The sequence below is a fragment of the Ambystoma mexicanum genome, chromosome 3p (assembly GCF_040938575.1).
Source record: "Ambystoma mexicanum isolate Mex_15411 chromosome 3p, UKY_AmexF1_1, whole genome shotgun sequence".
Classification (NCBI taxonomy): Eukaryota; Metazoa; Chordata; class Amphibia; order Caudata; family Ambystomatidae; genus Ambystoma; species Ambystoma mexicanum.
Genome location: NC_090925.1, coordinates 348,120,115 through 348,146,138, shown reverse-complemented (window position 1 = coordinate 348,146,138; position 26,024 = coordinate 348,120,115). Strand labels below are relative to the sequence as shown.

The following is a 26,024-nucleotide window of genomic DNA, read 5'->3' as shown; positions in this document are numbered from 1 at the left end:
ATACATTTGTGTTCGCGCTGCTTTTTGTGGCCACTCAATGTTGCACTCCTAAGCGTGCCTGAGCTGGGTGGTGAATTTACTGGCACAGCAACATGAAGTTCTTTTAGTGAGCCTTGTCTATTTTCCCTCAGGTCTTTGTCCAGACTGGGATTCTTGGGACACCAGCAAGCCAGTAGACAATGCTAGGGAGGCCATGCAACAGGCTGATGACTGGCTGGGCATCCCTCAGGTAGGTACAGCTGATTGTAACTTCGGTAGAGTTCTGTGGGGTGCTGGGACAGTCTTGATAGTCTTGCATGTTTGTGCCCTTGGTCTCGCAACTTAAACAAATGCACGTTCCTGTTGATAATCCTTGTAACCTAAATTATGAGTAGAACCTCCATTATGATTTCACTCCCACTAGCCCTCATTCCTCCACCCCAAGATTTAAGTCCTTGAACAGCAATATAGCTACCTCTTCTACTCTGGGATTAACTGCAAGTGTGGATGCTCTTTTTTTTTTTTTTCTTTTGTTTAAGCATTCACTACCCTCCAGATCTTTGCCCTGGTAATGGCCAGTGCTCAGTGACGGTTTCTGTCTACCATGTGTTTTCACATCTTAATGGTGGAATTTGCCTTACAGGTGATCACTCCTGAAGAAATCGTGGATCCCAATGTGGATGAGCACTCTGTCATGACATACTTGTCCCAGTTCCCCAAGGGTAAACTGAAGCCTGGTGCTCCCCTGAGGCCCAAACTCAACCCTAAGAAAGCAAGAGCGTATGGGCCAGGTGAGACCGTGTTTACATCACAAGTCCTGTTTTTCAAATGTTCCTTAAATAGTTGCTTTGCTGAAGGAGCATTGTTATCTTTTGTGCCCTGTCTTTAGGATCTGCAGGCCCAAAAGGAGTGGAATTACTTTAATCTTCCTACTCTGAATTTACCAGTTGGAATTGAGTCTTGGTTTGTGACAAGTTGCCCCAGGCATAGATAACTGCCTTCCCTTTGACAGATTTAATTTTTTTAATTCTTATAGGCGTTGAGCCTACTGGAAACATGGTGAAGAAGCGTGCAGAGTTTACTGTGGAAACCATCAGTGCTGGGCAGGGTGAGGTTCTCGTATATGTGGAGGACCCTGCAGGACACAGGGAAGAGGTAATGCTGAATGCCACCCATTGAGTACCTGAGCTGGAAAACCCTTACTTGCAAAGCCAGTGTGTTCAGTCTAAGGTTGCATGTGAACGGGGTTTACCACGAATGTAATATGAAATGTGGTTGTAGGTATACTACATACAGTAACAGAACTACAGAAGCTTTAAAGATAAACTTTTTAATCTGCATTGTGCAAACCTGACCAGAACATTTTTTGCTTTTGGCCCTATGTGGGTTTATTGCAGGGACTAAGGCAAAACCAGAAGTTGATGGCTGGAAGGCTTTGATTAAATCATAACCACTGGCACAGCTCTGGGCAACCATCCAATCGTTTCAGCCTGCCATCACAGATGGGGATGGGGGGGAACCTATGCAAGTCAGGCTTGGTGCCACCACAATAGGGGCAGTCCAGCCCAAACCACTAGGTCACATCCCTTCTGCACAAGACCAAAAGCATCCCCAGACAGCTTTCGGCCTTGTTTGGCGTCATCAGTGAGCAGTAGCTTGGGTCTCTAGGCCCAGCAGGCTTGGGGACCCACATCTGGGCATACACATCCCACTTGGGGTGACTAAGGCAAAACCAAAAGTTGATGGCTGCGCCATAGGAAACCAAGCTGCACCTCACTGAGGACCAACGAGGCTGAAACATGTCTTGGGTTGCTTGAGTTTCCCTGTAGATCAGTGCTGGATTACAGTTCGGGTTGGGCTGCTCCCATTGGTGGCAGTACCTGACTTATTTGCACATGGCTGAACCCCTTTTGCAATGGGGCAGACAGGCTAAAAGTGTCTTATGGAAGGTTGCCCAGAGCAGTGCCAGTGGTTCAGATTAATTAAAAACCCTCCACCCGTCACGTTTCTGGTTATTGCAGGGAATAGCCTGAATTGGATGACCGAGGTTTAATTCCACAATGTCCTAGTCCTCTCTTCTTGCCTATGCCGATATGCAGATTTTGTGGCGCCTTAAGGATATTTTACTAATTATTCCACCTACTCACACTCTAGAACACAAAATAATTTACGAGTACTACATCCAGTGTATGAGGAAAGCAGAGTACTATTTTTATGGCAGGCTTTACAAACTAAAAGTTGATGCTTTGCCGGCTACCAACATCCTATGCACTGAGCATTCTACAGCTAATGACCCCCTAAAATACGTTTTGGATGGTCCTATCCAAACTACTACACCAGTGCATGCAAGTCGCCCAATAGCAGTCTTGACCCACTGCAAACCCGCCAGCGACCCTTAAAGCTACCACTTGATAACTGGTTTCCTTTTAAACATGGTGAACTCGTACCTCGCCTAATCCCGCCCGCACTGCAAGACGCTACTGGCCTCCAAACAAAGGTCTCAATCCTAACTAATAAACTCCCATCGCCCTTTCCTTAGAAAAGTTCATGAGGGGGGGCCCTGTTGAGCAGCGACAAGAATAGCTGCCTAACTAGTTAAGTATCACGGTTTGATTCCACGGCACACGCCAACTAGGAACTCCTTTCCCTACAATGGATGTGGTGCACAAAGCGTAGACCTCAACCTGTCTCGCACCCAACCTCCACAAACACCCTGTCTCACAATGGACTAGGAACCAGGCCGGGGTGTACCAATAAGATATTAATGTATTATCCAATGTAAAGGAGTATAATCAAAATACAGCAGCCAGCAAAGTTGTGGCAACACAAAATGCAATAATCTCTACAAAACAACCAAGTTATGATATCCTATTACAGTAATTCAGACTTTTAATGGCAAAACAGAAAAACGATTTACCACAGTGATGGCACCTACGGTTTAGCACTCCCCCGCCCCCTTGCAACACCCACCCCCAAACATCAATTAAACTTGATTACTTTGAATGGGAGGCAGTGGCAAAGAGTGGGAATATGGGGTAAAATCAGATTTGGGGTAAAGCCCACCACCGCAAGATGGGAAGCCAGCAATGAGAGGGAAAACCTGTTTTTGGAGCAAAAGGGAAGAATGGGGTTTTGGTTATTTCTCACAACTGCTAAGGGACAGAATAGGACATTCGTATTGCTTACACGAAAACTGGTAAAGTTTTAGCGAATACTAAACAGCACATCAGGGCAAAATGGCAATGAAGTAGGAAAATCTGTTTTTGGAAAGCAAATGCAAAGGGGAAAATGCAGTAGCAAATGGAAATTAGTTTATATTGGGACTTAAAATGACAGGCAGCTCAGGGAAGGGGTTTAGCTTACAATAGGCAAAACTCTTTTCAGTGACAAGGACAAAGGCACATAACTGGTAGAGTTCTAGGCAAAGGTATTGCTCAAAATGGGGACAACGGTTTGGGTTTAATAGGACAGATGCAAATAGGAATTTGGTAATGCACACAATACAAACAAATTCGGGTTTTAGTTACAAGGAGAGTAAATCTTTTGAGGCAACACTTTAATGAGTATAACAATTAAATAAAAACACCAGGAACAAGATGGTTGATTTTGAATTGCAACAATCTTAAACCGTGAATTTCAATAGCGGATTTAATTGATTTTCGTAAGGAAAATACTAAGGATTTACCCAGACAACAGAGGTTTTTCAAACTAGATATGCTAACATACACAGGCAAACACGAGATTCTTCTATGGGGAGATGACTGAATTACACTGGCAGTTTGGGGTTTTCAGTGGGGATATTGGATGCACTGCTACAAAAAGGAAGGGCTTGTACCATTTTAGGGTTGGGGGTTTTATGCTACCTGCATAGCAAGCCTTGGTTTAGGATTCAGGAAAGCCAGCTGGATCTCAGGACACTCTGGACAGATGGGAGAAGGGGTCTGGTCACTCCACTCTCAAACATGGTAAGGTTTCAGCAGCCTGCTCTACGTTTTCCTTCTCCTGTCTAATCCTGTTTTTGTGACTTGTCATTTCTGCTATATAATGGGGACTGTACTAGGACATCACTAATTTTACAATCTAGGGGCGTACCCTGTAATTACCCCGGCCACTCGGATAGGACAGTTGCCATCCCTCTCTCCACCCCATGTCTGGATTGGTTCAGGGGAGGAGAGCACCATCAGTCTGTTTGCAATTATTACCATTCTTAGTTCTCATTACAACTTTTTGGCAAAAACAAAGTATGTATTATGACGTCATAATTATACTAGCCACTGCCATATGAAACATATATTCGGGTTTTAGCTGGTCATAAGGAATTGGGTAAGCCGATCGGAAATCTGTACGATGTAGCATGGCCTTGTGGCACATTTGTCACTTTCATAAAATGTACAACAGATATGCGATTTGATGAAAAGGTGGAAATTGAAATTAGGAGCATTCGTGATCATTTACAGATTCATAATTGTCACATGTTCAGATCAGCCAGAAATCTAATCTAACTGGCCATTACAGTTCTCGAAGTCCCAGGTAAATGCAATGTATATCCTTAAAACCACCTGGAAATGACAAATGAAATAAATCCTTAGTCTGATGGCTGCGCAAAATGCCAAAGAATGAAATGGTCTTTTATATGAATGATGAGTGTGTGTCTGTCAGCAAATGGGCTGGCCGCTCCATTCCCCCACAGCCATCTGGTCCCCTGGGTCAGCCTGTGACCAGTGTTTTCTTTTTTGTTATATGCGGCCCTTTGAAATTGGCAGTTTGCTTTTTGCAGTGGGTGCTATCATGGCGCGCCCCTTCTTGTCCTGCTTCAGCCACATTTTGCCTTCTTTGAAATCTCTGGGCACCTGCCATCATGTCTGCAGACTAGGGACCCTCAGCAGCATCACACTTCATTGCAGGATTGTTAGAGGATAGGTTTGATGTTCAGCAGGATGTGGAGCTTGTCAGGGTGAAGGTCCTACCTCAGACCGAACCAGATTTTCCTGAAGTCATTTCAAAGGTGACTAGAGTTTTGTGGGTGAAATATAAGCTTTGGCCATGCCCCCCCACCTCCAGTTCTGCTTGACATTGTCTGTGTGGGCAATGATATCTTTTTCCATTGTGGCTTTTTTTAAAGCCAGTTTCATTTGCAAACATGTCCAGGCTGATTTTGCTTTTACTGTTTGAAATCCTGTCTTGCAAGTCACGGGATTCTTTGATTTCTCCTTCAGTGAATGTACCTTTCTGGTGATCCATTAATGATGGGTAGGCCCCTTTTCGCCTGGTTCTTTAATTTGACATGAGCAAGAAGAAAAAGCAAGGCTGTTTTTGGTTGCAGTGTTTAAATGCTGCTGTCCAGGTGAAAGGGACTTCCGTTTGGGGCCTTTAAATGCACCCCACAGAAGCCCTGTAACCACATAGCCTGAATTCCAAGGCTTTAAATAACTGCAGTGAGTGCAGCACATTGCGGGGGAACCTATGCAGTGTCACTAGAGCGATCTTGGTCAAAATCTCTGCACGATCAGGTATGAGATTCCCCCCCGCCCCCCTCTTGAAATAACAGCCTTGCAGACTGATAGCAGAGCGGGCCCCTAATCTATGCGGCTAGACAGCTGCTAGGGTAATACGCAGGAAACTGAGCCGGCAATTTAGGGACAAGCTCCAAGGACTTCAAAGAGCGGTAGGGCGGCCCTTGCACATTCACTCTTTCCGCTGCGTATTACAGCAAACCTGGCTGGACAGCCCCACCAGGGACATGCGTACCGGAGCCAGGCTTACGGACCATTAAATAACAAAATACGGGCGGCCGGAAGGCCGAGCCCGGCACACTTGCCTGATCTGCGCCTCGCTCATACACACGGCCTCAGCTGGCACTGGCCCGTTAATGGTATGGGTGCTGAAATTAACTGCATAAGGACATTTCACAGCAGAGTGCAGGCACACCCATCTGCCAACCCAAATTTCAATTGCCACCTGCTGCTGACAAGACCCCAGCTGCACCAGAGGACTTGGCTGACACCAGCCTTGTTAAACATAACAATTTGCCCCAAGGACACGAATCCCACAAACTGCAGTGACCACAATTTGGAAACACTCCAGCATAGCGGCGATTAGGTGCAGGTGGCTGAACATCAGTCGCCCACTAAGGCAGCAATTTGAACAAACCACAACCCCAGTACACTTGTCCATTACCACTACCAACACATCCTGTGCCTGTTTCCCATTGAACAAGGAGTGCATGCTTGCCCAAACCACTACCAGAGCCTGAACAACACTGCTCCTCCAACTAGGGGGGGCGGCGGCAAGAAGGGCCCCATGGATGCATTTGCAGGCACATCCCGGCCTGCCCACAGTACCTACCCTTTGACACCTGTTCCTCCACCAACCCGGCCATTGATCCGTATATGGCCGCAATTCATGCGGGCGGCGGCTAGACCATATTGGCTGAACTGTGAAATCACTTGTAGCAAAACTCGAGGTAGAGTGAATGAATCACACAGGCAAAAAACTGGGTTCGAGGCCTAGAAGATACGGTTGTCAGGCGGAAAGTACATTGAACAGAGCTGAAAACTGTACAAAAATGTGGTGACCTATACCTAGAACCAGTCGCGCCGCAATATCAGGATAGTGGGCGTATCAGAGAGAAACCACTGAATAACCCCATGGAGAATTTTGCTGAGGACATGCTACGTGCTTTGTTCCCGGAGGCACAATTCTCTGCACAATTCCTTGCAGAAAGGACGCACAACTCTCTGGCTCCAACCCCCAAACCTGGCGGCCATTCGCACAAGTATTGCCTGCCTCCTCCATTACGTGACCTGATATGCAGACTATCCCGAGAAAAGGGCCCCCTTCAATTCGACTCGACCAGGATACATATGTACCCAGATTGTTCAACTGGAGTCCAAATGGCCTGTTGTAACTTTGACCAAGAAAAACGCACTCTACGAGAGACAGGAAAATACCGTATGCCATGATCTTACTGATCTACAAATACAACATGCTGGCAGAACCCACTACTTCGAAACCCCAGAGTGTGCCTCATCCTACATTGAGCAAACCATTCCAACACTAATTGACTTAACCCACATGGCATTTCGTCGCCTGATCATGTGAACTGTTGACTGTCAAACGCTATCGCCAGTTCCTTGACTGCAGCCAGAATGAAACACTGTGTAGCTGCTCTCATATTCTCCCCCCCCCCCCACATATATACCTTGGGACTCTCTGTATGGTGGTTGTGGGAGCACTAGACAAAGTTCAGAATTTCTTGCTGATGTTCGCAGGACATCTCCCACTGTTTAGAGATGTTATCTTTTGGTTATGGGGGCAACACTGTCGTGTTTGAGGTCCAGTGAGGGTGGGGGGGTGGGGGTTGGGATGTTAAAAGGTTTAAAACACAAATACGGTCACACATGAGCATTTGTTGGGCAGCTATTGCACGGTCACTGGGGAGATGGATTCTCTTCGGTTATATGATGGGGGAGTGATAGTCAGTCCATTAGAATGCTTACATGGAATATTAGTGGTCTGAATAATCCCATCAAGGCTAGGAAATAGAACTGTATGCCAAAAGGCACAGAATACAAATATTAATGCTGAAAGAGACCCATGCGTTGAGCAGAGTGGCTGACTTCTTTGCACGCAGCTGTGGCCCCCAGAAATTCACAACCAATTACTCCTCACAATCTAAGGGGGTGGGGGGGTTCTCATTCATTACTCCTTGGGCTATTGGGTGGGGGGTGTCTCAAACCCTGTAGATACATTAGGCAGGTATGTCACTGTCTGGGTTGACTTGCATGGACAACCCACTGTGCTCATTAACACATATTGTCCAGATAATTGATCCAGAGTTCTAACTTAACATCATAAACCTGATATCCCCATAGACAATACCTGGGTACTTTGGGGCAGGGATTTCAACATTCTGGACCCACTGTGACAGGACCTTCAGAAACCCCTGTACATTGACCTGACCAGCTCATGCTATTACCCAATCAATGATACCTACCCCTGATTGCCATATGGTGGGAATTATACACCCACGATGAAGAGTTCACTTTTCACTCATCCATAACTCGGGATCACGTATCGATTTTTGGTTAATCACACCTGATTGTGCATTCAGTAGTGTGGAGTCCAATCTTCCCACGCACAATCTCGGATTACACTCCCGTACTACTTGACATTAAGCGGACACTTAAGAGCCCTAACTCTGGGGAAATTCCCCCGGCCTGCCTTTGCGATGCTACTGTAGTGACCCCCCACTGACAGATTAGTTTTTGGAGCGTAGTTAGGGTACATTAGACACACTATCCATGGTGTGGGAGGCATTTAAAGTCTATCTGCGAGGCCAGATTATATCCAAGATGCATGGCTCCCTTTGCACCATCCGCAGAAACCTCCAAACGGCCAAAGCTAAAATGCGCACACTGGAAAATGATTATGCATTAGCTCCTCCCGAATCAACACTGGCTCAAATTCACAACATTTTTTAGAAACTAGCCAACAGATTCTATGTCACTAAACTCATCAGAGGGAGGAAATATGGCGAGGGAGATAAGGCCAGTAAGTCGTTGGCAAGATTGATCAAAGCTGAAAACGTGAGACAGCTAATCAGTACATGTAACTGTGAAGACCGGAGGGGGGGGGGGGTGGGGGATCTGTACTTACATTCTCTATATGGTAGAGGGGAGACGGAGACCTCTGCCAAGATTCTCTAGTATTGGTAGACGTAGTAAAGCAATCGAGGCCTAGCTTTTCAAGCAGTGATGCAAGCTGGTTCTTAAGTACAGTGTAGTCCCCAAGTACCCACGAAGTAATGTCCACACACTATCTGTTAAAACAGTCTTTATATAATCAATATTTAGGGTGGTGTACATGATCACGATAACTCACTTTGTATGCAGAAATCAACAATGACAAATGTATATACACAATTCTACAGTTGTACCACTAACGTTATTAGATCTTCTTAAAGTGCATACGATCAGAATGACACAGATCAAAATAAAGATGAAACCAGCAGTAGAGAGGAAGGAAAGCAAGATGGTTGAGCAATAGGCAGAATACTGGTAACTACCGTGTTAAACACAGCTCCGCATGGAGATCCCCCTCCCCCTCCACCTCCAGCCCCCAACCTGGGCAACCTGTAGAAGAAAGATATAAGCCCAGTCCATATATTGTTCGCACTAGACTTTTCAATAGTTCTGCAACCTCAAAGTACCTGGCGTTGTAGCATTCCACATCGGGGAAATCGACAACCCTTCTTGAGTGCCCTCCCTTTAAGGCAGGAGAACGGTCGAGCTACGACAGTGAAGTGGCTGTGTCGTCCCTAGCGGTGCTAGTTGACGGGGAAAGCGTACGTCCTGCAAGGAAGAGGCGTGCGGACCTCATGTCAATAGTTCTGGACCGCAAAGAGTTGAACTGTGGCCCAGCAAGGGCGTCAAGTCGTCGGTGTCTTTGGGTGGTGGGAAACCCACCAGTGGATGCTCCTCAGCGCGCGACGGTCAGGCCTTCTCCGGCAGAGATGCAGACAGGCATGATCACGCAACATTAATTTGGAAGTCGAGATGTCAACTGGAGTGGCAGAAATCACGATATAGCAGAAGATTGATTTTTTTTAACAGTGTAATTGTGGTAGACCTGTAATAGCAATTTGGTTATTGTATGTAGTGTTCCCCTGAAGAAACTCCCATAATAACTATTTTGAATGAGAAGGAGCGAAACATGTCGGGATCTATAGAAAGTGAATGAGTGAATAAGGTCATTAGAGGATGTAAAATAATTTTTTAATTGTAATTAGATCAAGTGGAGAGCTAATTGGAAACTACAGTTTTTTGTATACACTACTACTTTATCTACTAGCTGTTTAATAACACAAGTTCTACAAAACTGAACTGCACAAATTAAATGATGGAATAAACTCTTTTTTTATTGATAAAAAAGTAGAATTGGTTTGCTGTCTGTAATAGAAATGTATTGAGTACAGGTGTCAGCACGCTTAATGATAAACGGCTGTACACTACTAGATGTTACAACGACGGACACTGGTTATGACACTAAACTACACAGGGTTCTACAATGCATGACCTAAAGGAATATTTTGGTTTTTGTATTCTCGTTAGATTTGAGGGGGACTATTCCTTTTGGGTCGTTAAATTACCCTCTAGTTTCCACATGTTCGGGCTTCTCCGGCAGGATACAGTGGTGACTATGCGGACGAGAGCGACCTTGGGTCAATGAAGTTCTTAGGCAACGGGAGCACGGCGGCTCCAGACGGCGGTCGGCGACAGTGGTGGACAATAGTCCGGGCGCTTCTCCTTGGAGTTCCGCAGCAATCACTGTATTGGGTCGGCAGCCTGTCGAAGGTCTGTCTACCAGGGAGCCTAGGCAAAGATCAGCTGCGCACGATGGTCCCTCGTAGCTCGGGAAGAGGGCACCTTAACAGGTCCTCTCTGGGTCAGTTCTTGAAGCACAACAGCTTTCAGATTGTGAAGGAGAGCAACAGCAATTATTCTCGTCCAGCAGGGCTCAAGATTAAGCTTCAGTTACTCGTCGTAGGGGACTTCAGATTCCGAACACAATTCCTAGCAGTGAGAGGTCCCCAGATATATCTCCCATTCGTTCCGCTGGGTTGTACTCAAGCATCCAATCACGACTACGGGCATTCATGCAGGCAGCCAACCAATCGGGTACACAAGGTATTCAGGCCATTCACGTCTCTCCAGACATTCGCAACAAGTTATTTGTATTGGGACAAGTACCGAGCCATTCACCGCTCCAAGCTGCATTCATACCAGTTTCGGGCAGGGCTGTCTCGACCATTGTGTCAACCACCAGATACTAGACAGCCACAATATAGAATGGATATTCGTCACACACTACTTCACCCAGGTCCCACCCACAGGCCTACCCACAACATACGGTTGTTGAGAATTCTCCAGCCAGTCTGGTCAGCACTTCCCCACACTACCATATACGTAACTTCCACCCAACAGCCAGTCAGGGGGAAGGGACAGGCAGGGCTTCCTGGGCCTTCGGAAAGATCAAGGTAACAGGTGATGGAAGGCAAGAGGCCATGGGGGCCATTTTGTCTCCATCAGGAATCTACCAATTCCAATGACCGGGCCTGGGCATACCAAAATGGAGGACGCTCAGGGCACCAGTCAGTTCAGCACGGAGCTGCCACCAGCCCATACTCAGCTCTGTGGGTCACACACAGGTGCCCAAAAACATACACTAGGGGCACAGGGTTGTACCCCTACCCATGGGTGCCATAAGGGTATCCCTCGGGTCTGTTCACCAAACCAAAAGAGACCTGCACCGCCAGGAGTCCCACATGAACTCCTGCACAGCAAACACGACAGAACACACGATACAAAGCAGTAAAGGACAAGGATACGGAGGCCCTGTCCCTCCGATGCATTTCCAGCATCACAGTGACCCACATGGGGAAATGTGTGGTAGAACCTGCAATTAAGTGTTTGCCGAATTTTAATCTTCACTGTATACAAATATTGATACCATATCTTGCGATCTCCCCAATTATATATATATATCTGCAATCCCACTACCCGCTCTAATCAGAGGCAGCTAAAACTCTAGAGGCACCCTTTACCACTAACAATTATTTCTCCTAGCATTATTGTACGAGGCACAACGGGGGCTCTTCCGCCATCATTTAGGTCTTTTCTGTTTTACTCAAACCAGACTCCCACAGGAAGTAGCTTCATACTGCCAACTCAAACTATTTGCCAAAGTCCTTGCTAACCACTTGCAACCCTTCATGACTCACTTGGTAGACCCTGATCAGGATTTATACCCACCAGATCGACCTCCCTGAACTTGCGTAGACTGGCCTTGGGATGTAATTGGGCTACAATAGCGAACAAGGTTATTGCAGCATCATTGGATGCCAAGAAAGCGTTTGACAGTGTCATGACAATATATGTTCGCAATTCTCAAGCAGTTTGGGTTCGGCCCTCAATTCCTGAGTTATATTCAACTTCTCTACACCAACCGCAGTGCCGCTGTCCGAACGAACTACCCTTTTGAATAAATTCTCCCTAGGCAGAGGCACATGACCGGATGCCTTTAGATCTCCCCCCCCCCCTTATTTGCCCTCACAATTAAGCCGCATTAATTTGCTTTAAACACTTGCATAGATGCGTTCCTATTAATGCCACACCCCAACTGATCGCTGTTGCTGACGCCCTACTATACATTTGTGACCCCAAATCAATCTTGCCCCAGTCATGAGAGATGTCCACAAATCTGAATTGCCTCATGCCTGCCAAGACACAGTCCAATGATCTGATGGGTTCTGCTGGGCCCCAACATTTATCTATCTAGGCGTTGCGGTGTCATTGATCACTGATCCCTGTATGCAAACTATCTCAAACTATATTTACATCAGTTAGATCTGGAACAACCTCCCAATATCAATCTATGGGCAGATAGTTATTGATAATGATTGTTCTACTTAAAATGTTGTACCTATTTAGTAACATTCCCATATGGCCTGGGAGGATTTTCTCCTCCAAATTGCAATCGATGGTCTCCTTGTTTGTTGGGACGGCTAGAATGAATTGGGCAAAGATGAACAAACCATGCGAAACTTGAGGCCTCTCGGCACACCACTGCAAAGTACACTGTTTGGCGGCTCAGGCCCAATATGCAAGATATTGATTCTCTGCCTCGGACGACTTTTTACATCTTAAGGTAGAAAGGTACACTGCTTCCCCTACTGATCTTCGCTTGGTCTTATTCTCTCAATGCTACACAACCAGGTCGAATGAACTAGCGTCCAAGACCACAGTAAATGCGTGTCCAGAGTATTTAAGAGGGTTAACATTGATATGCCCTACAGCAACACTGCCCCCTGTGTCGTTTCACTGGGATAGCCCCTACGTATGACCAGCCTTCAGGAACACATGGCACCCCCATGCCCAACTAAAACTAGGCAACCTGTTCCCCAACAGGAAATGTGTGTCACTGGCCAACTTTCACTAAATTGGGACAGGGACCGTTGAGGGCCCTTCAATATCACAGAATGAGGGCAACATTTCATAGACGATGGCCCTCCTTTCCTGGGTGAACCAGAGACTCGCCCATTTATGACCAACGCCATGGCACCTGACTGGATTAGCAGTGGAACCTCCAAATTTTACAAAACAATACAAACTCTCGCTCCCTCTCGTAATTCCATGAAGGGTGTATGGGAGCGGGACCTGGGTTTGTCATCGACGAAACTCAGTGGGCCAAATACTTAAAACGGTGTCAATCACTGCTAACTTGAGATTTAACCAATTCAAGATCCTGAGCCACTTGCACCTCACTCCCAAAAAGTGGATACATTCTCCCCTGATGTATCTACTGGCTGCCCTAAATGTCCTGCCCAACAAACCGACTCGTTCCATTATGTATTGGGCATGCTCTCACATACTTCAATTCTGGGAGAAGGTGGCCAAGGCTATAGAGGACATCCTTGATGTCCCCATTCCCCTTTCCAATACCTGTTTGGCGAAGTGGAAATGTCCTAGTTAGAATGCGCAGGTTATTCAACGTGGCCTGTGCAGTTGCAAAAAGGAACATGCTCAAATACTGGAATTCTAAAACTGCACCCACATTGAAATGTTGATTAAGGACATGATATATGTGAATAATGAAGGCTTTATACAAAATGCCTCTCCCACCGGCCGTCAAATAATTTGGTCACCATTCAGAGCCTACCTCGCTGAATTAGAGACCATATCACCGAATAACTCTTGAGAACCACGTAGTGCGACTAATAAATTAAAGGCCCATGTATTCACAATTGTACCATTGTAATGAATTGACCAAATGTATTGTACTTCATGTTCTGACCGTCTTACAAATGAAAAGAATATATTCAGAAATGTGTATGAAAACTTACTTGCATTAAAATCTAAATGTTTCGCTCCTATTAAATGATGAATGTACAAGTATCTTTGTGGTTTTCTAAGCTCATGTACAATTTAGTCGTGCAAGTTTAAGGAAATGCAAATTTCAAGTATGTCCATAGCCCAAAATAAAGGTGTGATGTTTTCCCATAAACTAAGTGAAAATTCCTTTGTTGCTGGGATTTTTTTCTCTTATGATTTTAGGTGAATTAATTATCCCAACTATTTTTGTTCCAAGTTAAAAAGGTGATTGGAGTTCACTTGCATTTATTTGTTAGAAAAATGTTACAATGCATATGATTTAAGTTATCCACGTTTCCAAAAGAGTTGATGGGTAAAGTGTTATAAAGTAATCCCAAACTTATTTTTAGTAACCACTATTTTTTCTCTGCAGTAACTTGTCAAACCTCTATTCAGATTAACATTTGTATTAATTTAGTGTATGTAAATAATAAAATACATCCTCTGGGCGAACTGCAAAAGTTCATGAGCCAGCAATTACTAGCCCACAAAGATGGTCCCAGCTGGCCTCCGGACCTGCTACAGCATGTTACCTGGAGGATATTAATGTACAAGTTCCTACTTGCTCCCCAATTGCTACAACCATCCAGGCACCCTGTTGTAAACCACAAATAAAATTTGAAATCCAGTAACTCTGACCGGAAGCACTGAATTTGCTTTCTTTATGGACCCTTGGGCCACTTATATAATTCCACATATCACGATATGTAGTAAGTATTTATATAGTAGTCGTCTTTGGGGGTATCCTGTGTCCTTCTGTACATAGGAGCCCCCACCAATTTAATGTGAGTATTCAACCTGTACACAATACTTCCAAAGCAACGCTGCAGGCTTTGAGGTTGTTGCATATAGTGCCATGTTAGTGAGACCATACATGAATCTAAATGCGGATACATCGTAGACCACTGTGTGCACAATCCTGCATCCTAGCCATGGAAGTAAAACGGTTAAGCATTGGCAAAACAGAAAAATCTTATGCGTGCAGTAAGCCAATTACTGTTTTTGATTGTGCCGCTCCCTTTGTCCTGGAAAGATGGTTATCGGACCTCGCATCTTGCAAGTATTTACCACCTCTATAATCTGGGTGTTCACAACCGTGCCCTGGTGGCTGCCGTTCAGCTTTGTATGCCACTCTTGGGCTCGGGTGTCTGCTTGGCCTATTTACGGTGTGAAATCCCTACGAAATTGACCCTTTTTTACTACTTCACAGGCCAAAGTTACAGCGAACAATGACAAGAACAGGACTTTCTCGGCCTATTACATCCCGAAGGTGACTGGTATGCACAAGGTAAGAATGACTGCTAGTGTGCTGGCCTGGCCTGCTTTTTTATTCTGTTCATCTTAAAGGTATTTGCACCGTGCACCTTCACCAACGGAATTGGTCCCCAGGCGCTCTGGTGGATCTGAAAAAGGGGTCGGGGTGGTGGTAGGGTCAAGTGGAGGTAGGAATGTGAGAACGGTTGTCCTGTTGGCAGCTTCAGTTTGGTTTTCACTGTGCGCTGAGCTTGGTGAGATTATCGGATCGATGTGGGTCCTCCTGTGCTGTTAGTGCGAGTTATGTTTGTTGCAGTGTGGTGGAGTACATGCAGTTTGCTGTGCGGAGAAGTGGCGCTGTGAGTTTTTGTGTGGGATGTATGGGGAAATTTGAGTTTTGGGATTAGTGGGTTTTTTCTTGCCTCCTAGTTCCTGCATTTCTGTTCCACTTGCTTGATCGGCCTATGGGATTGGCACTGTAGTTCGTCCATGTAGTTGATGGGGTGGCAAGTCTCCATCAGAACTACTTCGAGGCTTGTGTACCAGGTTGATGCACACATTGTCCCCAACCTGGTATTTGTGCTGTGTATTTTACAGGATTCAGCTCCCTTTTTTCCCATTCCCCTGTTGGTGATATTTAGCTTTGCCTCGACTAAAGGTGTGTTGACATGTAATAACCTTCTTTCCTGATCTCTAATTCCTTAGTGTGATCCTAACCTACCTGTTTTTTTGTTAGTATAGTGATATGCCGTAAAAAATAGTTTCCGCTGCATATGTGCCACATAGGCGTTCCTTCTAGATATGGGGTTAAGAGCCAGGTTTTGAGTAGTTTTCTAAGTGGGTGATCTCTCGTGTTGTGTTTTTTGGTGGCTATTCCAGGTTATAGGTGCAAGGTGAGAGGATGAGGCGCCTCCGAATATTCTTTTGTGGTATGGTTTGGTTCTGTGCGCATGTCGCTGCTTGATCCGAGTTGTTTTGTTGGGCAGTAGACGTTTTATTTTCTCTTTAAGGTACTCTGCTCCTTGTCCATGGGTGCCAATACTGGAGAAATCTGGGTGGTGCATGAACTGTTATAACATTTTCCTTTAAAGTTGCATGCATATGTATTGCTCCGTCTCCTCTGAATGGCTGGAGGCCACCTAGCTTTTTGGACTTTGTAACGGCAGTTAGTACAAAATGGTTATGGACAGGTACACTGGACCTAAGCAATCTTTCATTCTTCAGAGGTCCAGGAGATTACAAATATAAGACTGAGATGTGGTTGGAGATGCTGATCTATATTACTCCCTTGTGAACCGCCTACATTTCCTAATGGTATAGCTTATCCTGTGCCTGCTCCTCCCTGAAGATCCTCCCTGTCAAACACCATTTCAGTTTCTAATGGGTGAATACTGACCAATCCAGACTTAGCCAAACGGGCTGGCCCACCCACAGAGGATGAAGACTGGAGAGTGTAGCAGACTTCAAGCCAGTTGGCCCTAGTTTAAACTCTGGGTCTTTGGTGCCTCGGAATTAGCTTATGCCCACAACTGGCATTTTGGTCATGCTTCGTGGGCCAAAACTTAATGGCAAGGACTTGGGCTATTCAATGCAGTAAGTGACTACACGCCTGGAGAAACAGACTTTAGTTGCAGCTGCCTTCACTGTCTGGCCAATTAAAGCACCCTAGAACCAAAAGGGGAGCTTAAGTGGCCATGTGGGCCACTAAGGCACTACATCAGCATTGCTGTGGCAGAGGGAACGTCCCTTTTGAACACAAGCCAAAAAAAGGAAGACTGATGCAGATATGACACCAGAAAGCATGCCACCTATAAAAGTAAGCCATGGGGCCTTCTGATCTCAAGATAAGTCTGTGTGAAGGCAGACTTTACTTTCTCTAGTTCTAGTTGATTGTGAACAGCGTCCCTTCCTTTGTGTGATGGTCTGCTTTTTGGGTCACTCTTCTTTAGGTCACTGTACTGTTTGCTGGTCAGCACATAGCCAAAAGCCCCTTTGAGGTGAACGTGGATAAATCCCAAGGCGATGCCAGCAAGGTCACAGCTCAGGGGCCTGGCCTGGAACCCTCTGGAAACATTGCTAACAAAGCCACCTACTTTGAAATCTTCACTGCAGGTATGTCCTTTTAGCATCCAATCCCATTGCAGCTGCTTGACAGTGCATTGTGAAATGTTGGGAAGCTGGGCAATATTTTGAACAATGCTGTCTTTCCTCTTTAAGGAGCAGGAGTAGGTGAGCTGGATGTGACTATCCAGGATCCAAATGAGAAGAAAGATACTGTGGATAAACAGCTGGAGGACAAAGGCAGCAGCACATACCGCTGCACCTACAAACCCACGTTAGAGGGGGTCTACACCATCTACATAACCTTTGGGGGAATTCAGATACCAAAGAGCCCTTACACTGTAACCATTGGTCAAGGTAATGCACCTCACCACAATACCTGGGTGTATTCAGAGTGCCTTGCCACTTTTCTGGTGCAGTGTTTTAGTTTGTACTGACCGTTGTGGCGCTTCTCTTGCCTGTCTCTGCCTTGTAGATTCTTCTCCTTTCCTTTTCAGTGTAATAACTTTGCTCCCCTGACCAGAATCTTTTTGGAGCAGCCTGCATCTGCCGCTTTTTACGGTGTTCGGTTAAAGGTTCGACACCAAAAGGATCGAATGACCAAAGGGTCGAATTTTTGAAAAATTTGTTTTTCGTTTAGTAAAGTTTTTGCACCAAAAACTGGGTTTTGGGGAGGACCCCCAGAAAAAAAAAATGTGACCCTTTGGTTTTCGGTCCTTTTGATTCGACCCTTTGCATTCGAACATTTGACCTGGCACCGTACACATAGTGCAGACCTAGATGTGAAGCAGTCGCCCACTGTACAAGGGGATAGAGTTAGTACAATATGCATATGGCCTGTGTAATAATCATGCGCCAGCGGATGCATTGCCACAAGTTGGGCATGGCTGATGCAGGGGCCTCTGACCTGGTCCACAGTGGAGTCTGCCTAAATCAGAAGACTGGTTTACATAATGGTGTAATGAAACTGGTAGCATGCATGGTTTTCTTCTCACAGATGTGACATGGCATTTATAACGTGCCTATACACAAGTGTTTCAAGGAGCGACGAGGCAAGGGAGGGGAAACGGAGGGAAGACAGATCCTACTAGGCCAGGTGACATTGAGATTGCGCGTGCAGGGGAAGGGGAAAAGGGCGGTGGAAGGGGGTAGTGCAGTAGATAACAGTAAAATAAATGGAGACAATAGTATAAGTGCGGCCAACTGGTGGCAAGTGCACAGGTAAGTGCAGACATCCGGTGTCAAGTGCTAGTAGGGGCTGTAGGGATACAGAAACAGTCCCGGAGTGCAAGGGTTGCCAGGGGGAGCAGTGCAGGTGTGGGGGAGACAAGGGCCTGAGATCAGAGGGTAGCCAGTTTCAGATGAAATGAGTAGTGTCCCGGGTGCATGAGCTGAAGCAGTTTCTGAATTCAAACACACCCTGATTTGAACTGCTTGAGACTGCGATGGGCCACAGCCTAGGGTACTAACTAGCTTGATGCCCCATTCCTGATTAATCTTAATCCATCCTGGTGTATTGTTTGGAACACCTCTTGGTTTATGGGAGTGGCATGGATGTCCAATTGAGCATAATGACACGAAAGAGCACTTGCTATCATTGTCTTGCTGTCTGACATTAGAAAAAGCCAATATATGGAATTTAATTTGCCCACACTTCATGGTCTCGGTTTCCTTTAGCAACAGATGCTAGTTTTAATTTCATAGACCAATCCTCAGAGGAATGGTAACTGCACCTATGAATGCAGTAGGTTATGGTGGTTGTGGCTTCCAGCTCAGCCTAGTCTAACTAGATATCCAGGAAATAGTAGCCAGGAATTTTCAAGGATTTCTTGGGCGTGTTTGGAAGGGTCCACCAGGGTGGTTGTGATCAGTCTGGTCACCTAGCTGCAACACGTGCTTTAAAGGCAACTATCCAGAAACTCAAAGCATTTCAGATATTCACCAACTATTACAAGAGCTATTTGTTTGCCCTCAGTATGGCCAGAAATTGTGATAGCCTGGCCAAATAGGGACAATCTTTCGACAATGTCTCTGCCTATAGACCTGACTTCTGTTATCTGAACTTTATGGCGGTCTTCAGTTAATTGCCATGGAGTCTTTTAGAATCCAGATGAATACAGTTAGTATGGCTGCATTTGCGGTATAAATGCCCTCTTGGATGTTCTAACGCTACGTCTGAGGTTCTTGGCCCCTAATGCGACTGCCTTATTGCCAGGGGGTGCTCCGAGCTGCAAGGCAACTGTTCGTTATTCCTATTTCTTGCTTTTGTCATTGCTTTCTTGCAAATCTTTGTCTTTCTTCTGTCATGCTTCAGTCTCTCTGTGGGAGGAGCCCAGCTCTCGAACTCTTGATGTCTCTTCCTGCAGTTTCATCGTAGTGGTAGGTGAAAGTGTGATGCACAGTCCGTGCATGGGTGTGTTGTGGGTTGTGCAGAGCATAGGTGCCAGTTTCTCTCCCACCTCTCCTTTCTTTGAAGATGCTGTACAGCGTGACCCCAGTCAAGCATCAAGCTTCATAATGTTGAAATGCTGGTTGTTGCCACCCAGTCTGAGAAGGCCTTAAGCTGTGGGTTGCTCCTCGACTAGTAGGACTGACCAATTCAATGATTCCATAAAAGCCAGGTTGTCTGCTGGAATTGGAGTTGCCCAGCTCTCATTTTGGCTGTCTTTAGTCTTGCCCTTCTACTAATTCAGTCCATACCCTTGAGCTGTGGGCTCTGATGACCCTCCTGAAAACATGCACCAGACTAACCTGCTACAGACAGTGCTGCAAACCATTTGCACTTGATTGTGCCTTTCATTTAGGGAGTTGGGGGAAATGCATGCCCAAGAGAAAGTTATGCCTACGCTCCTGCCCCATATCAGTCTTGTCCCAAGAGGATCCAGGACCTTGACCAATTCCAACTAACCAACTCTGTAGTCCCCTCCCTGATAGACTGGTCAGCCATATACACAATATGGGAAAACGCCTGCTGGAACACTCCAGAAACAGTGCACCACACAACTCTACTCCTGCATGTTGGGCTGAAATAATACCAACTAACCAGTACGATGGTAATTTGTGGTGTTGGCCCCTTCTGGAAATGCACACATGGCTAAACCCAAATAACTAGAACACGACTCGGTTCTGCTGTATGCATTGGCGCATGCCTCTCCCTTCCCAATAATACTGCTGTGCCTTTTGCAGGATCCATTGCCAAGAGGCTTCACAAACAGATAGTTTTACAAGATCCAGTTACGTTATCCCACTACATGTCGGTAGGCTGTTGCGCCACTAAAGGTCCTCTTGTGGGAGGTACTTGTATCTTTGTTTTGGCGGGGTAGAATGTTTTGGGTGGTTGCTTGTGATATCCCCTGTTTTTGCTATTGAGTTTCCACTGAAACCTCCTTTGCTTTCTGTTTGGCTCAGCTGGTCTTATTTACCCTGAGTCTGGTGGTGGAATGACCATAGAACCCGTCCTGTTAACCTATTTTTCCCTTGCAGCTTGCAACCCTACAGTCTGCCGTGCTGTTGGCCGTGGCCTGCAGCCAAAAGGTGTTAGAGTGAAGGAGACTGCAGATTTTAAAGTGTATACACAAGGAGCTGGCAGTGGAGAGCTGAAGGTGGTTGTAAAGGGGCCCAGTGAGTATGGTCTTGGAGCACTCTTTGGTCTTGCAATGCTTCTGTTCCTGGCGATTGTCATCTGAGGTTGTGAAACTATTAACCGAAATAACTAAAGTGTATCGGGGTTGAACAGATGCTGGCAATCTAATACTTTCTCACTCTCTAATTTAGAGGGTGCAGAGGAGCGTGTCAAGCAGAAAGACCTGGGAGATGGCATGTTCTGGTTTGAATACTACCCGACTGCTCCTGGAACCTACACGGTCATGATAACATGGGGAGGTCAAAACATTCCCCGGAGGTAAAGACCCCTTTACAAATATAATTTGTCTGCCAACAATATTAAGCTTGTTTTTTTTTTAAGGTTTCATCCTTCAATATGGCCAGTCATTCTGGCACTTGCTCTCCCTTGGCCATCTTGATCATAAAATAAGAAAAGTGAGCCATCCCACTTTACTACGTCTTTGACCATAGGTAGGGTAAAACGTTGAAAACCTGACCTTGAGCTAATGGCTTTATGGCTTTGTGCTCCTATTTAATAAATGAACAGTGGCTGTGGTAGCTGACTTGGCATTTGCGGGGGGGGGAGCAGAGGAATCCTGACATGCCAAAACTGCTCTAAAGTAGTTTTGTTAACTTCAAGTGATTGTGTAGAATCTAGTCTTGTCTGTGTTGTGCTAAGGCAGCTTTTAGCCTTAACGCTCATTCTTTCGCCACGATACTGCCCTGGGTGGGGTGCAACAGAAGACAGAAAGTGGGGTTGTTGACTGTAATGGGAGGAGTGGGTTAACCCTTACTTTCAATGGGTATACTGCACCCCAGAGTCTCAAAGATCTGCACTGGAGCAAATTGCGAGATGTGCCCGAGCATTTAAGATTGAACCTTCTGTTGTGGCTGATTCACAATGCGTAAAACGGGAGCAAATCTGGAGATGCCTGGAGCATTACTTTTTCCTTGAGCGCATTTTTGTTAATCTGATTTTGTTTAAGCATCTTGGATGCTCTGGGCACTATTTCCTCATTTCAGTCTTTGAATCCGGCATAAGACAACAGATGTGAATCTAAGGTGCTCCTTGGCATCTCTTTGCTCCATCGAAAACCTTTGAGAATAAGGCTCTATACATCTGATCTTTTCTAGGTACAGCTTTGGGAGTCTATAAAAGATCTGGGTTGATCCATAAGGAGGCAAAGATGACCTATAGGAAGGATGAGTTTATATGGCAGTATGGTTAATGGCCGTGCAAGAGGGATGTTTATTTCTTCTACCAAGAGAGGCAGCGTGACTGCTTCCAGCCACACTTTGCCGCAGACGGCTGCAGTGACCAGTTTTAAGACCCAGTACTTGCTAATTATGGGGAGCAAAGGGTGGAAGCCACATTGGAACTCCTTTCTGGAAGACTGGATGGTTCTTGAAGCCTCCCTTTTGTTGTTCAAATGAGGCGATCAGCATGCTGGACACAGGCCCAGACCCAACCATCCTTGGGAGGCAGGCCGACATGCTGGCATCACACTACCTTGCAAGCTGTGATGTAAGGTGGTCCACCCATGTACTTTGTTAGTGGATATAGTGGAGCACTACCACTTGTTAAATGTTCTTGAATAAACTGCTGACTTTAGATTTTCTAAAGACAGTGGCAAGAGGTTTGACAGGACACAAGGAATGCTACCACTGTGTTTAGAAAATTGACTTGTGTGGTGGCTTGAGCTGTAAGCCATCGTTTTGATGTATACTTACGTACTGCCCATTTTCCCGTGACAGCCCGTTCGAGGTGAAAGTAGGATCAGAGTGTGGAAACCAGAAAGTCCGGGCATGGGGTCCAGGTCTGACGGGAGGCGTAGTTGGAAAATCTGCTGACTTTGTGGTGGAGGCCATTGGTGATGATGTGGGCACTTTAGGTAAGTACCTGGTCTCTTTGTAGTGGCATGGAATCCTTTGTCCAGTGTTTGTTTGGCTCCAGAACTATTGAACATTTAGTTTCCCCACCATTTGGGCTAAATCTTTTTTTGGCCCAATAAACTTGCATAAGCAACTCCCCATGCTGACCCGTTTATATTTGAGTGTCCTGAATAATGCTGACCTCTTCATTCTGGTTTATGTTCTTGCCCTGATCTCTCCATGATGAATTGCTCCGGTAGTCTTTTAGCTTTTTGTTGGTTTACTTGGTATGTTTTCAGTATTCACAATGAATTGTTACATTTTGACCTCTAGCCTGAATTTACCACCCTTCCTTTTGTGAAGCTCTGCAGATTATTTTATCTGAACCAGAGACTACATTATCAGGCTGCTTTGACTGCTGGGGTTACTGTAGCATGCAATCGGCAGTACAAAAGCTGAAATCCTTGACGGTGGTCGCCATGTACTGTAAACATGCCATGCAGACGGCTCTACTTGCATATCCTTGAATTAAAATGAGCGGCCCTTCTGGTGTGTGACATCCAGAAGGCCCTGTCGATTTGGTTGCCATGTCACATGACTGTTGGAATTGCTCCAGGGGAACAGTGAATGGGAAGGTTGGGTCAGCATGACTGTGTACAGTGATGTATTATATTTTTTTGCATAATGAATGTCTCCCAGCAAATTGTTTAAATTGTGTGGTTTGGACAGCCAGTCCTTGCTGTGCAGGAATGGAATGTTTTTTTCAAGATTTCTGTTGCCTTGGGCAGGCTTCTCAGTTGAAGGGCCAACGCAAGCCAAGATAGAATGTGACGACCGTGGCGATGGGTCCTGTGATGTCCGGTACTGGCCCCTGGATGCTGGCGAATATGCAGTTCATGTCCTGTGCAACAATGAGGACATCAAGCACAGCCCCTTCATGGCTGAGATCAAGCCTGCACCCAAGGACTTCTACCCTGAGAAGGTAACTGGATTGTAACTAGAGACCACGGGTGGCAATTTCTAATTCACAACTATTAGCAGTTTCGGGGTGAAACGTACCTTACAAAACACTGCTTTTTTTATTTTTTTATTTTTTTTTACTCTCGTTTTGGAGACATTTTGATCAGGTATTGGAAATGTATGGAATCACATTGTGGGGGGCAGCTTGCTTGTGCCCCTTTTAGAGACGCATCTTTTCATCAACCAAGAGTGGCCTTTTGACATGCTTGGTTTATAGGGGAGTGCATCCGTTCAAGCTTGGGGCTAAACTGTTCAGTGTTAACTGGCATTTCATGTCTCTGTAGGTAAAGGCTTATGGTCCTGGAATAGAAACTACTGGTCTCGCAATCAACAAACCAGCAGAGTTCACGGTTGATGCCAAAAATGGAGGGATGGCTCCCCTGCAAACCCTGGTTCAGGTACTTTAGTCCAGATCTCTTCATATGAATAGTGCCCTTGTGTATGGCACTTCTGTGGACTTCTGGAGGCTCTAAACACTGCAGGCCCAGCTCCTAAGATTGTTGAGCTGCTGAAGAAGAGTACAATCCAAATTGCTACCTTTAGGGTCTATTAACCTGTGAAAAATATGACCTTGTGAATGGAAAGCACTTTTCAAAACATCCCCATCATAGAATTGAATCCTCACATTGCTAAATGACCAAATCTCAGCTAAGCCGGTCTTTTTGCACTGCAAGGCATAGGTCAACAAATCCTGGATGCAAGGTCCTCCATGGCAGGGCTCTTAAAAATTAGCCTTTGAGCACTTAACCTCATGGATGGGTTTCCTTGTGTCCTTATATCACAGTTGCACTCATGTAGGTGTCTTTGCCCAGAAACAGTCCTGTTTGCAATTGTGGGAAGCAACACTGCAGGGGATGGGTGGCGGGGCCGGGGGGGGGGGGTTCGGCACGGATGGTGACATTTGGGGGACGGGGTAGAGGGGCTTAAAGCCTGTCTAGGATCCCATGAGTTGACCGGGATAATTGTTGCAGGAGAGAAACATTCTTCACGATCCCACCATGGGGGTCTCATGTGGTATCGCACAATGTTGCAATCATGGTGTGATCTCTTCACAGGACGGTGACGGCACACCAGTTGAGGTAACCACAAAGGACAATGGCAATGGAACGTACAGCTGCTCCTATCAGCCAAAGAAGCCCCTGAAACACACAGCTGTGGTGTCCTGGGGAGGGGTGAACATTCCCAACAGCCCCTTTAGGGTAAGTAATAGACTACTACAGCGGGCTAACCACCTATTCTGGCTTTCTAGCACGGGGGCTAAATATTAAACTAAGCTTAAGTGTACTATACTTTATAGATGTATCTATCGCACATATTCTTCAAACTTGGCGAGGAGGGTGGTGCTCAGTTTCCATGTCCCCATTCGCTACATTTGCTCACTGTCATATGATGGGCCTGGGAGGTTAATCGTCCCTTTATGTCCACAGATGAACGTTGGTGCTGGCTGCCACCCCAACAAAGTGAAAGTGTATGGGCTAGGTGTGGCCAGGACTGGTTTGAAAGCTCATGAACCCACCTACTTTACTGTGGACTGTGCAGAGGCTGGGCAGGGTGAGTTCTGTCTTTGCCAGGCATGGTGTTTCCTCTAAGCTTTTCTATGTTGCTATTGTGTAGCCTTCACATGTTGTGGAGTATTGGAGCGTCCGTGAAGTCTAATCTCAAACTGGTGTAATTGTTGTTTTTGCTAAGTTCTGCAGTGGTCAACGGGAAGGGGCAACATAACGCCATCTTGCTTGTGTCTTGAAGTTTGCTGTGCGAAACACTATGGTCTTTGTCGCTGCTGCTGCATGCACCCCTCATGAAATGGCTGCCTTCATTGGGCGAGGAAGCAGAGTTCATGTGTGGTAGGAAGGGTCAGAACTAGTCCCACCTGTGAGAAGCAAAGGTATGCCCATTTAGGACCACTGTAGCCGCAAGACTTTGATTGTTTATTTGTATAGCGACTAGACTATACACCGTGTTTCAAAGCGCTTCAAGGAGGGAGGGAACATGGGGTGGGGGGAGGAATAATTACATTCTTACAGGTCCTTGAAACAGTACAGAATGTGCAGTAACATTACTATGCCTGACCATTGTTGCAGTACAAGAGTGACGAGGATTGGTAGGATAGGTGGGGGGGGTCTAGAAGGGGTAAGGAGAGGAACAAAAACAAGTGACTATCCATAAAAGGTCAATGACTGTTCATGGTAGTGCTCGGAAGGGGGGGAGAAAACAAGGGTAAGAGGAGACAGTCAAGCGTATATCACTGGTCAAGGGACGATGATAAAAGTGCATTAGATATAGTTAGAGGGGTGGGGGGGGAGA

The 26,024-nt window shown here is 45.9% G+C and overlaps 1 protein-coding gene and 1 long non-coding RNA gene across 6 annotated transcripts in view; one reads left to right on the top strand and one right to left on the bottom strand.

Moving 5' to 3' along the window:
* Window positions 1–26,024, bottom strand: part of LOC138580431 (uncharacterized) — a 624,618-nt gene that overhangs the window by 258,681 nt on the left and 339,913 nt on the right. The window lies entirely within an intron of this gene.
* Window positions 1–26,024, top strand: part of LOC138580430 (filamin-A-like) — a 456,077-nt gene that overhangs the window by 228,586 nt on the left and 201,467 nt on the right. For all 5 annotated transcript variants that reach the window (XM_069650971.1, XM_069650969.1, XM_069650970.1 and 2 more), the window contains exons 4-16: window positions 132–229; window positions 623–770; window positions 1,016–1,134; window positions 15,121–15,198; window positions 17,114–17,276; window positions 17,382–17,582; window positions 20,709–20,846; window positions 21,000–21,126; window positions 22,584–22,720; window positions 23,489–23,682; window positions 24,005–24,118; window positions 24,776–24,919; window positions 25,148–25,271. In XM_069650971.1, the coding sequence (XP_069507072.1) occupies window positions 132–229; window positions 623–770; window positions 1,016–1,134; window positions 15,121–15,198; window positions 17,114–17,276; window positions 17,382–17,582; window positions 20,709–20,846; window positions 21,000–21,126; window positions 22,584–22,720; window positions 23,489–23,682; window positions 24,005–24,118; window positions 24,776–24,919; window positions 25,148–25,271 (1,785 nt within the window). The remainder of the gene's footprint in view (window positions 1–131; window positions 230–622; window positions 771–1,015; window positions 1,135–15,120; window positions 15,199–17,113; window positions 17,277–17,381; window positions 17,583–20,708; window positions 20,847–20,999; window positions 21,127–22,583; window positions 22,721–23,488; window positions 23,683–24,004; window positions 24,119–24,775; window positions 24,920–25,147; window positions 25,272–26,024) is intronic.